Source organism: Tetrapisispora phaffii, chromosome 6 (genome assembly GCF_000236905.1).
Source record: "Tetrapisispora phaffii CBS 4417 chromosome 6, complete genome".
Lineage (NCBI taxonomy): Eukaryota > Fungi > Ascomycota > Saccharomycetes > Saccharomycetales > Saccharomycetaceae > Tetrapisispora > Tetrapisispora phaffii.
The window spans coordinates 303515-328138 of NC_016525.1; the positions used below are offsets into that span (position 1 = coordinate 303515).

Below are 24624 nucleotides of genomic sequence, written 5' to 3' on the forward strand. Positions count from 1 at the left end.
CTTCCATCTCAATTTGCTTGATCATACTTTTCATTTTGTTTAAAATGGTATCTATATATTAATATTGGAGTAATAATCTGTTATATGTACATAAATTTTACTAATATAAAAAATAAATAGTTTAAGAATAAATAAAATAGTTCAGAGATAACTATGAGTTACTGGCGTCAGTAAAAAAACAACTTAAGATTCATTAAATGCATCTCTTAAGAATGCTTTCTCTTCAGCTGTATGTAAAATCTTGGAACCAGCAGCAACGGCACCACTTGGATTTCTACCAGCATATCTAACGGTAACATCCTTGTAATTGTCAGTTTCTTTCATAGTAGTTTGCAGTCTTGGAGAGACGTAGTTCCAAGCACCCATGTTCAAAGGTTCTTCTTGGCACCAAACTATATCTTCCAAGTTTGGATAACTATTCAATGTATCGCGTAAGGCAGCATATGGGAATGGGTGCAACTCTTCAATTTTTAAGAAAGCAGTAGTTTTGTCTCCCAGTTCTTCACGCTTCTTATGTAATGCTGTGTAAACTTGACCAGTTAAAAGAACTAATCTCTTGGTGTCCTCTTTAGTACCAATTGTTTTCCCGTGTTCAACATCTTCAATTAACCATTGGAAACCACCTTCAGTAAATTCAGATAATTCAGATCTGGCCAATGGATGACGTAACAATTGCTTGGAGAAAAATAATGCCAATGGTTTACGGAATTGACGATGCTGTTGTCTTCTAAGAATATGGAATAAATTAGCAGGGGTAGTTGGATAAACAACTTGGAAATTACAATCTTGGTGTTGTCTTTGTAATTTTTCTGGAGATGGGAAATATCTTGGATCCTCATTTGCCATTTGCAAAAATCTTTCTAATCTACCAGATGAATGTTCTGGGCCTTGACCATCATAACCGTGTGGTAAAGATAAAATTAAACCAGAACGTTGCTTCCATTTTTGTTCACCACTAGAAATAAATTGATCAACAATAACTTGGGCAGTATTGGCGAAATCACCAAATTGGGCCTCCCACATAACTAAGTAGTCTGGAGAGGTCAATGAATAACCATATTCAAAACCCATTACACCATATTCTGATAATGAGGAATTTGAAACGGTAAATTTACCTTGGTTAGGGTCTAGATGTTTTAGATAGGTATAAGTGGCATCTGATTTTTGATCATGTAAAACGGAATGACGTTGTGAAAAGGTACCTCTTTCTACATCTTCACCAGATACTCTGACTTGATAACCTTCTAATAATAAAGAACCAAAAGCTAAAGCCTCACCAGTGGACCAATCAATACCGGTACCAGTTTCTAGTGACTTACCTCTGTTATTCAAAATTCTCTTTAAGTTTCTGTGAACTTCAAAGTCCTCAGGCCAAGAGGAAATACATTTACCGATCTTCTTCAATGTCTCAGCAGGTACATTGGTTGGGTTATGTGGTAAAATCTCAGTTGCTAATTCTTTTGGAGATTTGAAGTTTTCCCAAGATGCGGTTAACCATTCTCTTTGAGTAGGTGTATAGTCCTTGGCTTTTTCGAAAGCTCTTTCAAACGATTGCCAAATGTTTTCTCTGCATTCGTCGATATCTTTTTGACTAAATGATCCTTCCTTTACTAATTGTTCAGTATACACATCAATCACAGACTTTTGGTTTGCAATTTTCTTATACATTAGTGGCTGAGTAAAAGAAGGTTGATCAGTTTCGTTATGACCGTGTTTTCTCCAACCGACAACGTCAATGATAGCATCTGAATGGAAAGTATTTCTCCACTCAGCTGCAAGATTGAAAATAAATGTAACAGCTTCAACGTCATTGGCATTAACATGGAAAATTGGGGCATCAAAAGCTTTAGCTAAATCTGATGGGTAAGGAGTTGATCTGGCAAATCTTGGATCGGTAGTGAAACCGATTTGGTTATTTGTTATAACATGGATGGTACCACCTGTAGAATATTCCGGTAATTGCTCAAATCCCATTGTTTCATAAACAACACCTTGACCAGCAAAAGCTGCATCACCATGTAATAAAACACCAATTGCTTTTGTTTTATTTTCCAAATCACCCTTAGCATCTAATAGAGCTCTTGTTCTCCCTAAGACCACCGGGTCTTGAGCTTCTAAATGTGATGGATTAGCTACTAATGATAAACTAACATGTTTACCACTTGTTGTTGGTCTTTCATAATTCATACCTAAATGGTATTTAACGTCACCTGAACCTTCTAAATCATCAGCAGAAGCAGTACCTTTAAATTCTGAAAAAATTGAGTCATTTGGTTTACGTACAACATTTGATAAAACATTTAATCTACCACGATGAGCCATCCCTAGTACGACATCTTCAACACCCATATCAACAGCACGGTCAATTAAAGTTTTAATACCTGGTACGACGGCTTCTAAACCTTCTAAACCAAATCTTTTATCATTTGGAAATTTATTTGATAAAAATGCTTCAAAACCTGTTGCCCATGATAATCTATCCAAAATTTGTCTTTTTTCATTAATTGAATAATTATATGGGGAAGGAATTTCAATTCTTTCTCTTAACCAATCACACTTTTCCTTTGAAGGAATATGTGTATATTGAATACCGTAAGAACTACAATATAATGTTTCCATATGATCAATAATTTCTTTTAATGTCATTTTTGTTTTACCATCTTTGGCAAATCTTGGTAAAATACCAGGACCTAAATTAATTTCTTTATTTAAATCATTTTCCGTAAAACCATAATACTGAATTGTTAATTCTTTTGGTATAGGTTTTGATTTATCATCACCAAAAGAAATTTTTAATGGATCAATATGTGCTTTTAAATGACCTCTTACTTGATAAGCTCTACATAACAATTGAACTTTTAAATGTGTTAAAACATTTTCGTCAACATTTGATGATAATCCACTAGTGATAGGAACTTGTTCAACTCCAGTAGGAGTTCCAACTAAAGTTGGTGGAACTCTAAAAGCAGCAGATGCAGGTATATTTAAATTTTTCATATTTTTAAAATAGGCATTCCACGAAGCATGTACAGAAGTTGGATCTTGTTGCCAAGCTTCGTACATTTCATCAATATAGTTTGCATTTGAAGTTGACATAAATTCATCCTCACCTGATGATGATGAACTTAAGAATCTTTTTGATACATTTGAATATGAAGATTTAATTAAAATAGAACGTTCATTTGTTGTTAAATTATTTGCTCTTAACAAAAGCCTTTTCGTCATGTTTCTCGAAGAAACAGATGAAATTGCCTTTAACATATTTGTCTAATAACAAAAAAAAGTATAGTTTGGAATATTTTTCTTGCGGTTGGTTTGCCTTTGCAATGAATATTATTATAATAAAATTAGAGAACGAATAATAATCTTGTATGTGTATATAGTTAAGTTTGTAAAAACTTTAAGAGCTTTCAAATATAGAAAATTCTCTTCAACTCTAATATTTTAAAACTGAAACAAATAAAAAATAACAAAAACTAATAAAATTATATTTTAAACCAATTGTAATCGTCTTAAAGAAATTTTAAATTGTTATGTTGTGCTGTCTATGGATATATATATAAATATTCAATTTATTTTTACCTTTAGTGTTTTTAATTTTTATTGGTTTAACTTTAAATGTTCCCTAAAAATATCTTAAAAAAAAAGTCTTAATAGTGCAAATCACAGTAACTAAGTAGAAAACAGAAAAAAAATAATATACTATAATAATATATATAGAACTAAGAAATCTTAATGGTATCGCTAAAAACAATAGATTTCTTGGTATTATGATCAAACAATACCAAACCAAACAAAGAAGTGATAAGAGAAAGAAATAAAGGAATGATCTTCAAATATATGTATACTTATATATATATATATATATATATATATATATATATATATTCAAGTTTAAGTTAAAGTTAATACTTTTTTAAATAAGGGAGGCGGTTAAGTTCGAATCTTGAAACTGTTTTTGTGTCAAAAATATCAACCATTTGCGCATATATATACACACATGTAAGTATAAGTATCAGTAGTAAGTATAATATATATACGCACACATACACACAGAGAGAGTGTGTGATCAATGGTTTGAACCAAAGGAATACACGAAAGTTAAACTAAACCTCACTTGCTATAGTAATGGTAAGAACACCATATAACCACAACACAAGATACTTGGACTCCATGCTTCTTAAAACCTTTAAAAGAACCATCTAATCTTCTATGCTTGTACTGGTATCTACAATTCTATTGTTGTCGTATTCTTTAAAAAAAAGTATGTTTTGGTAATTATATTAACTGTCATTCATTGGTTGATTGAAAGTCTTTTTCAACGTCAAGTTTAACTTTTCATGACCTGTATAAATAATACACTAATTAACATGATAAATATAAATTGTTCGAAAGCCAATTGGAGGTTAAGTAATTAATGAAGTACATAGTGTTAATGTAATTTATAAATATTGAAGTGTATTTCTTCTTCATGCTATTCGTGATGCTATTCGTTGAAGACTCATGCATATTGCATATCCATGTGTGTGGGGGCAGATGAAGAGGGGCGGGTTTTAGCTTAGCGTCTCTGTGTAGTTACTGTTATATATCTCAAGTGCTTGGCTATGTATGTATCGTGCATATCATATATATATATATACTTGAATTCGTACAGCGGAGATACTTATTAATAGTACATATGTATGTTTAAGACCGACTTCTATACAAAGATAATGAAATGAAAACAAGGCTGTTGTTTTTTTTAATTAATATTACAGATTCATTTATTTAAACGTTTTAAATATAAATGTGTGGGTTTGTGTGTGTGTTTGTGAAACTTGAATAGATTATATCAATAAAATTACTTATTTTGATTGCTCTTTAAACCATGTGTCGACAAATGTATTTAATTCGGATGCATCGTTGTAAACCCAAGAATCTTGTTCATTGAAAAACATTGCATTTTTGAACATTAAATGGAAATCATCAATTAATTCTTGTAATTGATTATAGTGTGATTTCTTCTTGTCATTTAATTTTTTAGAGATGTTTTCAATTGCAATTGGATTTTCAATCAATTTGTAATAATCTGGATATAGTTTCTTAGATGGTAATTTTTCAAATATTTCAGCTAATGGATGGGAATCCTCTTTATCTAATTGTTTACGTATTTCTTCAATCAATTTCTTACCGTCTTTTTTAATATCATCAGTAAGTTTATCCTCATTTTTCACAGTCTTCTTAGTGCTCTCAGATTCATCTTTTGTAGAAGTTGGGGTATTAACAGCAGTACTGCCGTTTTTACTACGAATTACAATCTTTAATTTTTTCTTCTTAGGTTGCTTTTTTGAAGTCTCATCAGAAGGAAGCCCTTTACTTAGACTTATTTTCACTTTTAATGAGGGGTTACCAGCATCATATGACATTGGATCAATAGTCACTTGAGATTTTGCATCAGCAGCAGGGGATATCACTTCATCAAGATGGGCATCGGCAACTGCAGAGTCTGGCAAAGCGACAGCTTCGGTTTCGGCCTCAGATTTGGTATCAACTGTGTTGTCTGGGATTTCCATATCAGTGTGCACTTCAACAACCTTGCTTCTGCCTCTTCCTCTGCCTCTGCCTCTGCCTCTGCCTCTTCCTCTTGTGGCTCTTCTACCACTGGCTCCGCCTCTTGTAGATCTAAAGGTTTCATCTGTGACATCTGGTACCTCAGTGGAAGTGTTTATAGAATCAGTTTGGACAGTAGTTTCTTCAATTTCCTTCTCTGGGGTGTTTTCCAAAGTTTTTATTTCGTCCCCACTTAGCTCATCGCCATTGCCATCTGTATCGTTTCTTCTACGCTTTCTCCTCTCTCTTTGGGAACGCTTCTTTTCAATTATTTCGTCTAATGTGGCCTCTTCATTCTCGACAGCTTGTAAAAATTGATCTTCAGTTAACCCATCATCATAGTAGACTCTCTTTTGCTCTCTAATTCTACCGACAGCAACAGGTTCTGGTTTTAAGTGAATAGCAATATCTTCTGTAAATACGGATGGTAATTCATCAACTTGGATTAATCTTGGTGGAACAGTTTTCAAGCCTTGAAGTTTAGCATCATCCTTTGCACGCTGTATTCTATCTTTATCCATTTGATCAAATAGCGCTTTTTCCTCTTCTGATCTTGCTAAGATTTGGTTCAATTCATCAGCATCCAATTCAGCATCGTCTTCGTTATCTTTATTACTTTCATCTTCAAGTAATCTTCTTAAAAATGCTTCTTGCTCCTCAGCAGTGGATTTGTTATCGAATTTACCGGCCTGAATAACCTTACCATCGATGTCTAGTTTTTGCATGGCTCTTTCTAAAATAACTTCCTCGACAGAGTCGGTGGTGATTAATCTTAAAATTCTGACTTCATTCTTTTGACCAATTCTATGGGCTCTATCTTGTGCTTGTAAATCTTGGTGTGGGTTCCAATCAGTATCAAAAATAATGACAGTATCTGCTGTTTGTAAATTCAAACCTAGACCACCAGCTCTTGTAGACAATAAAAAGCAGAAATAGTCTGAGTCTGGTGCGTTGAAAGCTTTCAACATATCTGTTCTTTCATCAGCTTTTGTAGTACCATCTAATCTCATGTACTTCAAGTTCCTCATTCTCAAGAAATCTTCCATGATATCCATAACTTGGGTCATTTGAAAGAAAATTAATACTCTATGTCCTGTTGCATGGAACTTACTCAAAACTCTGTCTAATAATTCAAATTTACCAGAAACACGGTATAATAAATCGGTGTTACCTCTACTTGGGTTAATAACACCCTCAACTTCATCAAAGACAAAAGGATGGTTACAAATTTTCCTTAATTGCATGATCTTGTTATTCAAACCCTTAATACCACCCTTAGTAGCACCCTCAGCACCAGCGCCGATAAACAAAGCATTGTGTTTAAGCATTTGTTCGTACAATTGTTGTTGTAAACCTGATAATTTACATTTAATGACCTTTTCTACCTTATCTGGTAAATCTTTTTCTACTTCCTTCTTTAGACGACGTAATAAGAATGGTCTCAACACTTTATGTAATCTTCTGATAATCAATAACATTTCTTCTTCCGTTAATTCCAATTTCTCTTGACCACCAGTGTTGGCAAATGGTGTATTGAACCAGTCATCAAATGTTTTTGCCGAATTGAAAATTTTTGGCAAAACGAAATTTAATAAAGCCCATAGTTCTGGCAAATTATTTTGTAATGGTGTGCCAGTTAAAATTAATCTATTTCTTGTACGGTAATAATGCTGGATTGTGTAGGAAAGCTTAGATTGTGCATTCTTCATTCTATGACCTTCATCAATGATCATATGCGCCCAATCTTTTTTAGCAAGTAAATTACGATCCTTAATAATATATTCATAGGTGGTTAGGACAACATCAAAATCATTCATTCTAATTTGGCCTTGAAGAGTACGTCTTTGATTGGGAGTACCTTTATATATGATAGTCTTCAAACTTGGAGCCCACTTTTCAAATTCAAGTGTCCAGTTAGTAATAGTAGATAGTGGAACAATGACTAAGAATGGACCGGTTTCATTTTTAACTTCGAATAAGTATGTTATTAATGAAATAGATTGAATTGTTTTACCCAAACCCATTTCATCTGCTAAAATACCATTCAAGTTGTTATTATATAAGGAAACCATCCATTCTAAACCACGCAATTGATATTCTTTCAAAGTACCACCGACTAAAATACTTGGTTGTTTGTCAATCTTTTCTTTTATTCTGTGTGCAACTTCATAATAATCAATTTTCTCTCTATCATCAGTAGTAATAGGGACACTTTCTTCATTTTTCAATAATTTTGCCTCATTTTGTTGAACTTGAACTGCTTGAGCCAAGGAATCTAAGAAAGAGTTAGTTTGTCTTAACAATTGTGTAATTCTCGTATCTTTGGTTTGATCTAACAATTTCAAATATGCTTCTTCATCATTCGATTTCAAAGCAGCCAGACGTTGTTTAGCTGTTCTTTCCAATCTTTTCTGTTCATCTTTTTCAATTTGAGTGTGTAGATATTGTAAAGATCTACCTAGTTGTAGGGAACGCTCAGAAGCACCTGAGTATTCATCATTATATTTTTCGCTTGCTCTTATGATTGAATTTACCTTCTGAATGTGCAAGTTACGTTCTTTCTTCCTCTTTTCTACTAATTGTTGTCTCTCTAACTCTTCTGCTAATCTGACTGTTTGCGGTACAATCACTTTACTCCTTACTTGAACAGCTCTCTGAGCAGCCATTGTGAATGGAGAGTCTCTTAATTCAGTGATACTGTGGTGAGCTTGGTTTGACACGTTATTTAGTAATTTTTGTCTCAAAGATTTTTGTTTTGTTAATAATTTTAAGCATTTAAGTTCTATCAAAGCTTTTATTTTTAAAGTGTCAATATTAGTTGGTATATCACTTTTTGTGAAAAATCCAAGAGCATCATCCAATGAATAAGTACCTAAGTTTGCCGGTAATCTTTCTAATTCGGAGATTCTTCTTGCAATGGCGGCAGAAATGATTGGTTCTGATTTAGTGGTTCCCAATTTTGTTTCGGAAATATTGACAAAGTTATTTTTCAAATCAAACAGTTCTGCATTAACATTATAATTAGTATTGATTTGAATAGGTCTAAAAACATCTGCATTGTTAGACGTCTGTTCTGCTTCTACTGTCACATTGGCATTTAGGATACCAGAATCTTCGAATATATCTGAGAAAGATCCTTCTAATAAATTGTCTGGGACATCAACATCTTTCTCTATTAATTTCAATATATATAGTTGTTTTTTCAATACTTCATCATCATATTCTATACCTGAAAAAGTATATTTTCTTAATTCATCTAAATTTTCATTATAAGCATCTTGATCTTTTGAAACTTTATAAAACACATTTTCAATAGCGTTGATTTCCACTTTATTATCAGAAGGATAATCTAATAAAGCTTTATAACGATATAATAACTGATCTAATTGATCCCTTGAATCAGGGTATGGGATAGTAATATTACTAATTTCTTCTGTCTCTGTCTTGATTTCAGTATTGCTCACTTCACCGGGGATTGCAATTACATCAGTAGCAACACTACCTACGTTTTCAATCATGGTTTTAAAGTATAATCAAATTAGTTTCGGCTTCGTGGTTTTTATGTTATTTATTTTACGTGTATAAATATAACGTATATTTGGGCTAATTATAAAAAATTTTTTTTAATTTTTTTCAACCTTAAAATAAACAATGCTATTGTTGATTCTTACTAATTATAACATTAATTAGTTAATCTAATCTAATTAGAAAAACTAAAACAAATAAGATGTTATTTACTTTTATTCACAATCAGTATTAGTTAAAAAAAACATAAACATAATAGTGAAGTTTCTGAATAAACTGAAATTTTTTGAATTATAGAGAAAGAGTGAATGTTGGAAGTTGAAAAAACAACACATAAAGAGAACAGATGAAAAGAATCGATTTTTTGGATTTTTAAAAAAAACATAAATGTGTGTGGGCGGGTAAACAATAAATGGACATTTTTAAATAGTCACGTGATGGTTTGAAAGTTTTTTATTTCTTGAAATATCGAAATAAGAACTATCAGAGATGAGATGAGATGAGATAAGACTGTTATAAGAATAATATATATATTGGTGGTTTCTTTTTGTAAGCAAGCAGGTTCCGGTGTTAAGAAAGGGAAGCTCAGATAACTGTCTCATTGTTCCTATCATATACATACCATATATACGCATACAAATATGACTTCTTTTGTAAATTCTACTGAACAAGCTACCAAATCTGTTAATGATTTATTATCAAGTTTATTACCAGGTGCTACGAAATTAAAAATAAATAGTAATAATATTAGAAGTGAGAGTACGAAAGGTTCCAAAGCTAAACTGATTGATCGTAATTTGAAGAAAAATATTGAAATAAAAGAAAGAGATGTCTATAAGATTAAAAAAAAAAAAAAACTAATTGAACAAAAAGAATTTAAAATCAACAAAGTAAAAGAATTGAAATTAGAACAAAATGCTAAATTAAGTATATTAAAGAAACACAAGTCGGAAGGTACTTTAACCAAAAAGGAGAAAAAATATTTGAGAGCAGTTAGTGATCAAAATATTAATAAGGCAAAATCATGGGATTTTGATGAAGATGAGAAAGAAGAATTACAAAATGTTCAAAATGAAATTATGAATTTTATGAAGAGTAATAATAATTATGATAAACATAAAAGAAGAAGATCAAAGAAAAAACAATTCAAAGAAGAAATTTCCGCAAAGAAGCAACTCAATGTCGATCATAGATATCCTGGTTTAACTCCAGGCCTGGCACCAGTCGGATTAAGTGATGAAGAAGATTCAAGTGAAGAAGAAAAAGGTTTTTGAAACTATATGTGTCTAAATTATATATATTTATTCAAATTAAAAAAAAATATACATACACAAAAGATATTTCATAAGCATATATAGTGAAATATTACTATAGATAAATTTATTTTAGTTCCACAATTAGCTTGAAGGAGTTTGACCAATCTCAAAGTAAATTTGTCTCGTGTCGATACCTTTCTTACGGATGATTCTCTTTGGATCGTCTAACGTATCTAATAACTCAGTTAATACATTATTCTTCATGCTTTGAGAGTAATTTATTGGAACGCTGAGGGCAATTAATTGCAATAATTGCATCGTCAGTAATCTTACTCTTACGTTATTAGTATTAGATTTTTTCAAAAGTTTCAACAATAATGGAACCAATGTATGGAAATATTTCGTAGTTAAAACAGAATTCTTTTCACAAACACTGTTTAAAGTTTCTAGGGATGATATTTTAACATCAGCATTTTGCATCTTTAAAGCTTCCAATAACATTGGTACCAATTCTTGTATAACTAATTCTAATAATAAGTTAGGAACATGTTTTAAAATCATCGAAAGTGCCGTCAGATAGTTACTTTTAATATTTAGATCAGTGACTAATTTATATTTGGAAACAATTTCTGGGAAAACATAGTTAAAAAACTTTTGCTTATAAAGGACTTTAACATTATTGGACCGTGAAATACCCTTCTTGCTACAATAGGAACCGATATCTACTACAAATACTTCAAATAATTTAGCAACAAAGTCACCCACTTTGTCATTTTCTAATAAGTTAACAAATTTTTCCAAAGGTCCGGCTGAATATTTTGAATTTTTGATAACTAGAGCCTTTGTAATCCACGTCAGAATCTCCAAATTAATAGAAGACAAATTGCTCCAATCAAGATTATCAAGGCTATCACTGACATATTTTTCATCTAACCATTTATTGGACATGACCATTAGAAGTTCTAAGTAACCTAGTTTGTTAAATTGAACAATTTCATCGGAATGTTTTTGTAATAAGATAATGCAAGACTCGAAATATTTGTCGCAATTATTGAACTTACAGTCTTTATCTAAACCTGAGATTAATTTCGTGTATGGAATGACTAATCTAGAATGTTTGTTAAAAATTTGGTATTTTTCTATGAAAAGATCATTAATCTTTTCTAAAGCTGACTGGTGACCTGATCTATCACTGCTTGCATTAATGAAAAATAAGGCAATCGACAAAAGATTCAAATTATGATTATCATTTAAAATTGAAGAATTATTGATTAGGGTGGATAATAATCTATCCTCGATTGTGTTCTTAATTTCTTTACCTTCTTCATCTTTAATCAAACTAATATTATTTTCCAGTAAAGTATATAGAGCAGTGATTAGAATAAAACAATAATTATTTGAATTCTCTAGAGGTGCAATTTCATATAATTTTTCACAAATTCCATATATAGACTCCTTAACTAAACAATGTCTTGACGTAGTATAATCCAAAATTATTTTCAAAATTAATTCTTTTTCAATGGTTTTGCCCTCACTTAAATTAATCGTTGCATTTATTTCATTTGGTAGTAAAGAAAGCATCCTCTTTAATGAAATTTCATATACTATTGGTTCATAAATATCACTTATTACTTTTAACCCTTCCAAACAAGCATAGTATATGTTCTTATTTTTATCTTCTAGAATTGTTTCAGATAGATATTGAACTATTAAAGACACTTCTTCCTCTGAGAGGAATTCTTTCATTTTGATCATTTTAGTAAACTGAACTATTGACAGTGTCCTCAATGTAACTTCGACCTCAGAACTTCCTGTTAAAGCTTTTCCCAGTATCATTAGGATTTCATCCTTATATGGAGTTAAAGAGCTTTCTATTACAGTGTTATTCAGCATATCTTTTTCTGCACTGCCATAAACAGCAATATATGAGTCGAAGAAAAACGATAAGTTCATTATTATCAGTTTTAATTGATTTGTTTCAGAAGTATTTTGAAGAAATAACGGAAGAGAATTGGTTATAACTTTGTTAAATGATTGAGCATTTACGGAACCCAATGCAGATAGTACAGTAGAGCTTTGTTTAAGATCCTTGTTGTATTTAAAGTTTGGTTTTAATTCTCCTAAAATGTAGTTGAAAAATTTATTAAATGCATTGATGTCGAACTCGGACAAAACTCGAGCTAATGATATCACAATATTAATGGCTAGTTGATAATTGGAGACATCTGAGTTTATATTGACATTTCCTGGTATGATGGTTGCTAATCCAACATCTCCACCCTCACTGTTACGCATTAATTCAAATTTAATGGCATTCCACAATGGTACATATTCTGTCAAACAATATTTTGCTCCAAAGTTATTAATACACTCATTCAAGGCACTTAAAGTATCTGATTTAACAACAGTCGAAGAAGCTTTGAGTTTATCAGTTAGATTACTGAAAGCATCGGCAGCAAATAATGGAGTCGAAGCAATTGTTGATTGAAGGGCACTTTTTAGATCTTCTGCAGTGATTTTGTATGGATCATCTTTTGGAGGTCTGAATGTGATTGGAAAATAGCAAAATAATACATCAAATAAGTCTTCAGCAAATTGCTCAATGTTTTTAAAATTTGTAGTTATTGTTTTATTGATTTTGAAGGATAACAACAAATTTCTTGGATCCTTCTCACCGTTAGCGATATGTAAAAATGTACTAACAAATAATTCCAAAAATTTTGGATCCTCCTTCATTTCAATCTTGTACTTTTCGATTATATTGGACAATATCAAAAAAGTTTGGTATCTAGTCGGAGTAAGAAATTTAGATGGTTCATATTCATTGCTAATAATATTTAGTAAAGTTGAGATTTCCAACATAGAAACTGAGTCCATTGTTGTTAATGAATTAAAACCACTTAAAATCTCAGTCATATTGTTCAACTCATCAATTTTTGATTGGTAGAAATTAAATATGACATTCAATTCATTTTTTTTAAGAGTTGCACTTGATAAATTGTTCAAAATATTTGAAAGGCAATGTAACGATTGCTGTCTTTTTTTCTCATCCTCAGATATGAATTCATTTTTCAAATTAATAATAACATCCAATATCTTAAAATCACCTGAATTGATTGCATTGGCGATAGAAGAACCTAGTTCATCAGTTTTTTCTTTGTTAATATCTATATTAGCTAGATATGAATCCACTAATGATTTTAATATCATATTTAAACTCGCAGATATGTATATTACTCTGCTCTATTGATTGACTATTATCGCTCTATAAAGATATTGATCATATACACGATTATATAATTATTTATATACTTATATCAATTTCCAGATTTTACAATTTTTTTTACGATGACTAAGATAAATTCTTTACACCGGACACCGTATAAATTCTTTGAATATAAATTTATGATTGAATTGACAAGATCAATATTCTCCTAACCGATGAATGCAGCTAATATGTTATTCTGAATACATAAACTTTTAGTAATTGACATTTAAAAACGAAGAGCTGGTACATTTAGCATAAAAAGAACTAATAACAGAAAATTGGATACCTGTTGGAGAAGAGTTATTCAAGTGCAGATACATCTCTATGAGCCTATTTTTTAAGTTATTCTTTTCTCTCCGGACCTGAGTCATATCTATTCATAACTTGATCATTGGTATTATTTACTGGTTTTTTTAAAAATAAACTACATAGCTTGTTTATCGTTATGCTCGCAAATTGTAAAGTATTTGTGAATAGCGTCAACCTACGAACAAATAGTCATAAGGTGAGTTTATGATTCATTTTAATTTTGGAGAATACACATGGCCAAGATCTATTTTCTGTCATTGCTATATGTTGAATAAACCAATATCATTTAATCTATCCTTCTAAATGCTCATATTTAATACACATTAAGTTTGTTGTTACAGGCTTTAAAAAAATCTTTTGTAATTTAATTTCATCACTAGCAATGATCTGACGATAAAGAATTGCTTTATAATTCGTCTCATCATCTCTTTTGTGGCTTTGAATGTCTTGCAATTGTAAAATTAACCACTTTTTTTTGTTTCCAATTGTTGACATTATTTTACATTTATATTTTTTAGTCTCAGTTTTGGGTTTTGTTGCTGATAATGGCAATTGGAGGTTAAGTACATTGACAAAAAATATAAACAGTGTTATATACAGTAAAGCTAGTCTTAAAATATGTTAATGGTACTAAACATAAAAATAAAAAATATGCTAAAATTCTATTAAATATTGACTTTATAAATTTATTAATTATTAGGTTAAGATTACTGATCAGAATTTGAGTTATCATAATATTAAAAACTTAAATCTGAAACATATCTTTAATGAACGAATCTAATTCAATAGGGTTACACTCATTGATTGGGTCATTAAAATCTGTTGAAATATCGTTACTGTTATTCGAAAATGGCATTTGAGTAAGAATATTCTGAAGAAAATTATCAAAATTAACGTCTGTTTTTCTGTGATAATTGTTCATTTCTTCAGAATTAAAAACATTTCCATGCATACGATTGTCAGGCTTAGATTCCATATCTGTTGGTAAGGAAAATTCATTTATATTGAGATTTTCAAGAGACTCTTGTTTAGTACTTTTTTTTGCAGAATCAGAATCAAAGATCCTATGAGATGAAGGAAGCTTATTAGAATATGTTATATTTATATCAGGGTTTGCTCCAAAGCGACCACTAACTTCATCCTTTTCTTTCATGTTAGTATCAAGATTATGGTCATCGGAATGGTCCTTAGCCAAACTTAATGTTTTCAAATTCAGCTTTTCAAAAAGTCTATTTAATAGGCAATATGTTCTATTTGCTGCCGCACTAGAATCTTTCAGCTCTAGTAAAACGCTCCTACCGATTTCAATCTCATTGACGATGGCGTAGTATTCTTGTGCTTCTTCTTTGCTCGTAGGATGCACTTGTTGCACATAATATAATAAACCAGCAATAGAAAAAAAAACTGTATATACACCATACCAATAGGCATCCGGTAATAAGTTATTCGACATGAGTAGTTGAACCAACTGCATAACATTCCTAGATACCGCTATTGATTTCCTAGCAATTTCATATGGTCCTATATTTGATGGAACTCTCAAATTCCTTGATAGGTAATGGATAAATGGCCTATATAAAATCAATTGGACCTGTAAATAAGATAGATGTAATAGTTTGTTAGCTCTCTCATATTTTTGTGGGACATCGACTGCTCCAGGTTTTAACTCGTGGGGCAAACTATCTGCCCACTTCCGCAACTTATTCTCTAATGATATAACGGTATTCTCTGTTATTGAACGATTTTTTTTCTTAATGGAATATAATCTCTGCACGATATCTGCTAGAATCAAGTATAACTTGGTGTGATAATTTGCTATGCTAATGCTTGATAATTGTTGGCCTTCTTGTTCTGAGAGATATCCATTTTCTGTTATACATTCGTCTGAAATTTCAATTGGCAATTCCTGATCAAAGTCGTCTTCGGATAAAGATCTCGGAAGACCCATCATGGAATTAACGTAGACGTCAAGTTTATATATGGTGTAGAAAATCCTTTTTCTCATCTCAATTTCAATTGGATTTAATGTGGTATTGTTTGGGTCTACCCTTCGATGATACCCTTCTTTTAAAGCAGCTCTTAGAGCAGCTCCAATATATGAGTAGCAGGTAGTTAATCTTGCTGAACATTGACAAAAAAATAATAATATAATAATTGTCTGGATGGAATGTCTTCCTCTTACATTTGTCATGTCAATTAGTTTTCTTGAAGCAATGAAAAACTTATACCCTTCATCCTGAATCAGAGATGATCGCATTTGAACATCAACAGAGCCCATACCATCAATTAGCTTATATTCGTTAAATTTAGATTTCAAACTTTCATCTAGATAGGTAGCCCCCACATTTAAATCTTTTGAAAATTTTGAGGTTGAATTTCTATCCTTTTTGTCTTCATAAAATAAAATCCCAACTGCGATGGTCGCATAACACAAGGGTAAAAACTTTATCTGTTCTTCTGTATAATCATCTGGATCGGTCTCATATAGGGCATCAAGCTTTTTCAAAAAACTAGGTCTATGATAAAATCTGAACAGTACACAACAGTTTTCCCAAGTATAGGATATAAAATGGAGAACGACATTTTTGGGTGGTAAAATTATTTTTATTTCCCTTCCTATTTGGCTGTGAGCTGAATCGTCTATATTTTCCACAACATCATAGTGAGTTATTGAAGGTGGGACATGACTTGAAATTTTATTTGAACTATTCACTTCGGGTAGTTGCCCATATTGTGATAAAGTCTCATTTAGAATACTAGTAAATTGCAAACGTAGCCCATCATTCTTATTCTTATTATATAATGCGGCAAACGTTTCTATATCCACCGAGTCTGGATCTGGCAATTGTTCGAACAAATCAGACAATAAAAATTTATATTTGTCAATTGCTTGTTTTAATTCTTTTGCATCCAAATTTTTCAGCAAGTTAGATTTCCTTTTATTAGATGACGTACTGGAATTTAAATTTGTCTTTGCAAACGTTAATGTAGATTTACCAAGACCCTCTCTCGAGTTTACTTTTTTTGATGAGTTATTTGAAGACGTAACAGTTTGGTTTAGTTTTTTACTGAAACCACTAGTATTATGATTGGTGTTATTTTTCTTGACAGGTTGATCATAGCTACATTTATATGAATAAACAGTGCAATGTATGCATGGGTTTTGCCCATCACATTTTACCTTCTTTTTCCGACACTCATCACAAGCTCTAGTGACCCTCCTTCTCTTTTTCTGCGTCACACTAGCAACGTTAGACAACTTATTAGAATTCATATAATTTAATTCAAATTTTTGACTACCATCATTCGACGGGATAGCTTTCAGTTGTATTTGATTTGAAAAGTCATCTAGTGTAATTCCCTTAACCTCATCCGAAGTCCCCTGCAGTCGTCTGGGACTAACTTTTTTCTGATTCATTCTTAATACCTTATCACTAGTAAGATGAGTAAGCTTCAAGAGTGATGAAGGTAATTACCTATATCTTCAATTTTTCCCTTATCAAACTGTTGAATTAATATAGTACCTAAAAGCCAGAAAGCCAAGACAACAAGCTCATAGATTCTTATTGCATCTCATAATTAAACTAAAATGATATGGCTCAAAAGTATGGATATTATTTCTATAAAAATATTTACAATTCAGTTTCCAAAATACTGTATCATTATTATTAATATCTACAGGAACATCGGTGGTACAGGGAAGTATCAATTAACACTTTGAAAAAAAAAAGAAACTCTGGCAGCATTGCCCATTTGGTATACCTACGGGTACTTCTAAGCGAAATACAATTGTACTTAATCAGTTATCAAGAATGTACATACACTATACTTACTTTTTTTTTCTTTTTTTCAAAACTTTTTTGAGTTTACACAGATGTCGTTGCAGGAATTCTTCGGGAAGTTTTTTTCTTTTTACTGTTTTTACTGTTTTCGTCGCTTTTATTAAATGTGCACGCTAATTAGAAATTTAACAATTTCGAAACACTACTTATATATTTCCAATTAAAAAAAACTTTGGTTAACTACTTTCTCTTGATTATAATCGAATGCCATTCAATCTTAGCACGCCATCTGTTTACGAATGTGGTAGCTGTATTATTCAGCTTATGTTACGCATCATCATCACCATAACTCTTAAGCAAAGGAATAAAAATATTCGATTTGGTTAAATAAACGCAGTTTATAGAGATCAAAAAATGGAGAAGTAGATACATTTGGACTTTTTATTTATTTATTGAAAACCGCCAGGGAAGTTGTTAATAATATTAAAAATGTAAACAGTAGAATATTCCTTAACAGAAACTACGAAAATTTATGTTATTCGGTACCAAGTGAAATTTTATTGTATTGGAGATGTTCGGTAACTAAATGGAAGTTGAACCGCAATTAGTTTCTACGAAGACAATTTTTATTATCTTGCATTATATTGAATTGATTCAAATCAACGCTATGAATATTTGTTTTGAAAATATATAATCTGTTTTGTAAATATATAATTTTTTTTATGCTATTGTCCTATGTTAATTTTGGTTATATATGTGATTATTATTTCACACTATCGATTGATTCAAAGTCGTCATTCTTGCGAAGTATCATTACAAGTTAAGAGATTTTATTGAAGTTTCAAACTTGTTTTTCCCATATATTCTGAACGTAACAGTCATATATACAAAACTAAAAAAAAATAAAAACAAAAAAACAACAACAACATCGCATTCATATACATAAATTGACTTTATTATACTAGGTTCTGCATTTATATTAATAACATCGGATAATATTTTCAATTACAAACCACAACATAGGTAAGGTATTGGCCAAAATACTTTCAAATCACAAATCAAACTATGGTCCCAATGGATTTTACTTCAAATACAATCGGTTTAAAAAGTCATTATAACCAACAACAACAACAACATTTGATTAATACTATAATCTCCACACTTTCCGCACCAGAAAAATATACGAATGTCTCAAGAGATCATTCAAATGACTCGAATTCAGCAGTTGAAGTTCAAGCATATGCTAAGCTATCCGGTAATAAATGGACGTATTATATTAAAGATTTAGAAATATCCATCGGCAGAGACACTGCAGATGAGAATAAAAACATCACTTCAAAAGTACATGTGGATTTGGGTCCCGCTAAGGTGGTCTCGAGACACCATGCCCAGATTAAATTCAATATGCAAAATGGTGGATGGGAATTACATTTATATGGAAGAAATGGTGCTAAAGTCAATTTCAAAAGAGTATCACCAAAGCATTCTCCAATTGCTATAAGTTCTGGTTCGATCATTGATATTGGTGGAACTCAAATGATGTTCATTTTACCAGATCAAGAACCACTGGTTATTCAAACATATTTACATTACTTGATACCTAAACTTTCATCACATTATGATGTTTCCGGTAAAGAAGATTCTAAATTATTAAATGATCTGATTAAAAATTCCGATTATTATAAAAACAATATAAACAATATTCAAGAATATATTAAAAAAATTATTCCAAATTCACATGCTCTGACCAATTCTCACGGAAATATCCGTAGTGATAACTCTCAAGGTTTGGATAGTAATCAGGAAAACAACGCAAAGTCATTAGATTTTTCATCGAGTTTAGCGCTTGATGAAAACAAACATATCAAACCACCACATTCATATGCTACCATGATAACACAAGCTATATTATCGACAGAAGAGGGAATTATTTCTTTATCCGATATTTATAGATTCATTTCTTCGAATTATTCATATTACAGATTTGCTAAAACGGGATGGCAAAACTCTATTAGACATAATCTATCTTTGAATAAAGCATTTGATAAAGTTCCAAGAAAGCCAAACGAACCAGGAAAAGGTATGAAATGGAGAATTAGTGAGGACTACCGTAATGAATTTTTGAATAAATGGAATACTGGAAAGATATCCAAGATAAGACGCGGATCATCAGTTGCTAGACAACTACAATTACATATGTCCAAATACAGTACATTGCCTGCTCAAAAAGGAAGTTCTCCTCAAATTAATGAATCTACATCACTACAGCCAGCTTCAAGAACACTTCTACCAATGACAAACTCTAATAACCAACCAAATGGCCTTTCATTAGGACAAAGAACCAACTTACTGACACCGGAATATTTAAAGAATACCCCAATGCCAATGAAACAACAGCAACATCCTATTACGAAAGGCGGTACTCACAATCCTACCAATAGTGCTTTAGTTTCTTTTACTGCATCTTCAAATTTGGTTCCTCCAGCAAATCACGCATCAAACCATTCATCTATAAATATCCCAACCACCAATTTAATGGATTTCAATTCTGCATATCTAAGACCAAACGCTTTGCCATCAATTTCTACGAAACCATTACCTTCCACCATAGCGACATTACTACCCACCAATGCCAATGCTTTTCAGTCACAAAACATATATTCTAAAAAAGCAGGAAGCATATCACCAACAAACAACCCATTAATGAATTCTCCATCAAAGAGTTTCCATATAACAGCCATTGAAGCATATACACCTGAGAGAGGCTCTACTGTGACAACTAGCAAATCTCCAGCACGTAATAATAATCACTTAGAAACTGTGAACGTGTTAGATGATAGAAAGTTATATATAGGAAGTGATAAAAACTTATTAGTTCCACCAGCTAATTTCAATTCACAGTCTATTGATAAAAACCCAAATGAGAACGATGCATCGAAATCATGGGGCTTAAACCAATATAATCCAATTCATAATAGAATCACTCCAAATGGAATAACAGCCCAATCCAATAATAGCACTGTACCAGCCATAGATATTAACTCATTGACTAACAATTGAAGTATTTTTTTTTTGATAATGAAATAATTTACATATACAAGTCTGCCAAACTTATTTGCAAGACTACCTGAGATAGAACTACTAATGAAAAAGAATTGTCATCATTGAAGCTGCTCTGCAAATGTGCACTCATATTAAAATATAATTTTTGTGAATATAGAAAATGATACAACGATACAACCACATAACTATAAATATATATGAATATAATAATGTAGAGATATACTTTTAGACGCTTTAAACAATCTATATAGACATATCTTGAATATTACTATTCAAGATACTGTAACCATCACAACGTCGCACTATGAACATTCTTCTGCTTGCAATTGACTGTTTTTTGTAATATTTCAGTTTGAGGAACGCAATTTCCCGTTTAGTGCACTATTTCCAGCGCCTCCAGTCTATACTCAAAAGTGCGTCTTTTTGTGGTTTATTTGCACAACAACAAACAATGCGAAAAACTCAGAAAATCAACAAATCATAAGTGTGACTGCAACACCCAAACATTATCAACTTTAATGTTAGTGTGTTTTTGAGAAGTAAAATATTTTTTTAAAAGTTGAATTTGTTCAAAGCGCTTCGTTGTGTCAAGGCAAATTTATTCAGGTTGTTTTTTATATTTTCAGTGGTTGTACAATGAAGCCTTCAAGTTTTCATTATCACGGTTGTACTTATTATAGGTGTTTCATGAAACTTTCTGTGGTGGAATGGAAATGTTTGGGCCGACTTTTCTTTTCAATGCTCTGTCCACAGATTTCAGATTACTCTCTAGACTCGTCAACTGGTAGCCTACGCGGGGTCGGCAGTCTATGCATTAGTGGGGACGGTCCTAGTTGCTGGTCTACTCTCATTGGAAACTCCTTCTAAACTGGACATCTAATTTGTGTGTAAGTTGAAATTCTTACCATCGGTAATGGTTTGAACTTTCACAGTAATGTCACCATAATTTCCATGTCATCACTCTAAGAGTGATGATATAGTGTATTCTAAACTCAAGACATGTTTTCAGCACTTAGTAGTTAGGCAGGAATATTCCAGCGCTGAGTAGACAACTAGTCTGTAATTATTCAATTGTCATAATCTGTTTCTTCTTTAAGCTAGCGAATAGCTCATTTTTAAAAACATATCTATTTAAAAATACCTATATGTAAAGGCATATTAAAATTTATATCTTACAATAGCTGGAAAGAAATTAACAACCAACCAGGAAGATATGTCTACTTTTGAACCAGTTGTCGTTATTGATGGTATGTTACAAATTTGTTAATTAGGAATATTAAGCACAAGATCGGAAATAAATGTTGGATTAAGATTATAACTAAGTTTCAATATGTGTCTGTCGATACTATATCAGGTTTCAACTCGAGACTCGTGGCAAGGATGATAGGACAAAGTGAATTAAGAACTGTTTACCAACTGTACTTGCGGAGTGTGATAAGATAGTCGAGAAGAGCTCAATAAATGTGAACCAATCCAAGGTAAAACCACTATTACAAGAATTACTCACACTAAATCATTCTTTTATTTTGTCTTCGAAAGGATAAACTTAACGAGTAAAGAGCTGAGGTAAACGTTTGTTCAGAAAAAAGTATTACAATATTGGTATTAAAACACTTTCGCTATCATTTGACATGCATATATATATGAACTCATCAAATCCACAGTATTTCTTTTTTTATGTCATTGATTTTAAGGACTTAATTTACTAACAATCTTTAATAATTATTAATTCTATAATTATTACCATTTCATTACAGGTAAGGGCCATTTAGTCGGTCGTTTAGCTTCTACTGTTGCCAAGCAATTGTTAAACGGTCAAAAAATCGTCGTTGTCAGAGCTGAAGCTTTGAACATCTCCGGTGAATTCTTCAGAAACAAATTGAAGTACCACGACTACTTAAGAAAGGCTACTGCTTTCAACAAGACTCGTGGTCCATTCCATTTCAGAGCCCCATCTAGAATTTTCTACAAGGCTGTCAGAGGTATGGTCTCTCACAAAACTGCTCGTGGTAAGGCTGCTATGGAACGTTTAAAGGTCTTCGAAGGTATCCCACCTCCATATGACAAGAAGAAGAGAGTTGTTGTTCCACAAGCTTTAAGAGTCTTAAGATTAAAGCCAGGTAGAAAGTACACTACCTTATCTAAATTATCTTCCGCTGTTGGTTGGAAATACGAAGATGTTGTTGCCAAGTTAGAAGAAAAGAGAAAAGTCAGATCTGCTGAATTCTACGCCAAGAAGAAGGCTTTCAACAAGAAGGTTGCTGCTGCCACTGCTGCTTCCGCTGAATCTGAAGCTGCTAAACAATTAGCCACTTTCGGTTACTAATTTAATGATATTAAAAATTAATTATTTTATCATCCACAATTTATTTCTCATAATAACTCTTTTGCAACTAAAATTTTTTTATATTATATTTTGGGAGTGTTAATGGTTTACAAATGAGTGAACTGTAACATGTTATATAGGTATAAGTAAAAAAATACAATAGAAATTTAGTAAATTAAACAAGGCAAATTGAATATAATTTATTTTTTGTAGTTTTATAATTAAAAAGAGAATTCGATATTTTAAAGATAATACTTCTAAATAATAATCTCAATCTTGTACAGTAGCCCAACCTAGAAATTAAGATATTACTGTGAATTTCAATAATGCTTAACTGCATTAAATTATATAAGTAAAACTTTAATATGTACATGAAATTGATACTATGTTCTTACAATTGTTCAATTTGGATACGGAAGTCTTTATTATATCCAGTTTCTGAAGTTTTCATAAATGCAAAATGTAATACAGGTTGACGGTATTGCTCTTAACAAATTTGCCGATAATCCTGTGTATAATCCAAGCAACCCTTTCTCTTTGAATATATTTTTGGCCAAATTAATCAAGGTATAATTATGATTCACTGCCTTGAAACTTTGCAAATTAGACTTCAATAATTGGAAAGGGTAAACTGAGGATACTGATAGCATTTTACTTAAAGATGTTATGCCAATAATTTCCAAATTTTTTAATTTATACTCGGATTTACTATTGGACTCTTTAGAGTTTAGTTTACCTGATTGAACAAATCTATTATGTGGCAGTGAACTGTATTTATATTTAAGTGTATCATATACCATGAAGTATATAGCACCTTGAGAAACTCCTAATACTGCAGGCAATGTACCTCTCCAAAAAGATTTCAAACCTTCCTTCTCTAACAAAGTTTTGAAGCCATGGATAATAGAAACATATGATCCTTCTGCATATTTACTTGTTGACATAATCCTTGTTTTCAATACCCAAATTGGATTTGTCACTACTGAAGTGATTAAACCACTGATTGCTCCTGCTGATAAATACATAATTGGTGACATTTTTTGATCATGTATTATATTTTCAACGGTAGAATTTTCCTCTTTCCCTCTATAAAATCCGGCATCTTGAATATTATTCTTATGGTAAACATTATATAATATGTCTTTTGATTGTCTATATAATCCAAAGTATAGACCCCATGCAATTGTATTTCCTAGGATATTAATTCCTAATCCTCTATAAATTTCTTTAACAGTCAGTAATTTTCCAAATGGTTTCTTTTCATGCTTAATAATGTTTTCTAAGACGAGTCTATATCTATTTCGTTTTATGTTGTTTATATTGGGGATTATACCTTGTCCTGTAGCTGATAATTGTAATCTAACTTTTATCAAATCTAGTGGATGAACGACGATTGTAGTTATGCAGCCTGTGGTTATCCCTGAAATAAATTCTTTTTGTAAAGGAGATAAATCATAACCCATTCTTAATTTATGGTTAGCAATGCATTTGTATTACTCTGATAAA

At 31.5% G+C, this 24624-nt stretch overlaps 8 protein-coding genes across 8 annotated transcripts; 3 read left to right on the forward strand and 5 right to left on the reverse strand.

The window, feature by feature from the left end:
* Nucleotides 1-183: 183 nt before the first annotated feature.
* KGD1 (alpha-ketoglutarate dehydrogenase KGD1) lies at nt 184-3261 on the reverse strand (the record flags this gene model as incomplete). The annotated part of the gene is made up of 1 exon (XM_003686004.1): nt 184-3261. One exon carries the CDS (start codon nt 3259-3261, stop codon nt 184-186), a length of 3078 nt encoding a protein of 1025 aa, XP_003686052.1.
* Nucleotides 3262-4844: 1583 nt separating this feature from the next.
* On the reverse strand, nt 4845-9107 carry STH1 (RSC chromatin remodeling complex ATPase subunit STH1; the record flags this gene model as incomplete). Its single annotated transcript, XM_003686005.1, has 1 exon — nt 4845-9107. The coding sequence occupies one exon, from the start codon at nt 9105-9107 to the stop codon at nt 4845-4847; it is 4263 nt and encodes a 1420-aa protein (XP_003686053.1).
* A 648-nt stretch (nt 9108-9755) lies between these two features.
* Nucleotides 9756-10388, forward strand: RRT14 (Rrt14p; the record flags this gene model as incomplete). The annotated part of the gene is made up of 1 exon (XM_003686006.1): nt 9756-10388. The coding sequence occupies one exon, from the start codon at nt 9756-9758 to the stop codon at nt 10386-10388; it is 633 nt and encodes a 210-aa protein (XP_003686054.1).
* A 123-nt stretch (nt 10389-10511) lies between these two features.
* MET18 (Met18p) lies at nt 10512-13580 on the reverse strand (the record flags this gene model as incomplete). The annotated part of the gene is made up of 1 exon (XM_003686007.1): nt 10512-13580. One exon carries the CDS (start codon nt 13578-13580, stop codon nt 10512-10514), a length of 3069 nt encoding a protein of 1022 aa, XP_003686055.1.
* A 1112-nt stretch (nt 13581-14692) lies between these two features.
* Nucleotides 14693-17365, reverse strand: ASG1 (Asg1p; the record flags this gene model as incomplete). Its single annotated transcript, XM_003686008.1, has 1 exon — nt 14693-17365. One exon carries the CDS (start codon nt 17363-17365, stop codon nt 14693-14695), a length of 2673 nt encoding a protein of 890 aa, XP_003686056.1.
* Nucleotides 17366-18794: 1429 nt separating this feature from the next.
* FKH1 (forkhead family transcription factor FKH1) lies at nt 18795-20789 on the forward strand (the record flags this gene model as incomplete). Its single annotated transcript, XM_003686009.1, has 1 exon — nt 18795-20789. The coding sequence occupies one exon, from the start codon at nt 18795-18797 to the stop codon at nt 20787-20789; it is 1995 nt and encodes a 664-aa protein (XP_003686057.1).
* Nucleotides 20790-22005: 1216 nt separating this feature from the next.
* Nucleotides 22006-23118, forward strand: TPHA0F01400 (60S ribosomal protein uL13; the record flags this gene model as incomplete). Its single annotated transcript, XM_003686010.1, has 2 exons — nt 22006-22039; nt 22550-23118. 2 exons carry the CDS (start codon nt 22006-22008, stop codon nt 23116-23118), a joined length of 603 nt encoding a protein of 200 aa, XP_003686058.1.
* A 425-nt stretch (nt 23119-23543) lies between these two features.
* Nucleotides 23544-24581, reverse strand: FLX1 (flavin adenine dinucleotide transporter FLX1; the record flags this gene model as incomplete). Its single annotated transcript, XM_003686011.1, has 1 exon — nt 23544-24581. One exon carries the CDS (start codon nt 24579-24581, stop codon nt 23544-23546), a length of 1038 nt encoding a protein of 345 aa, XP_003686059.1.
* Nucleotides 24582-24624: the final 43 nt, after the last annotated feature.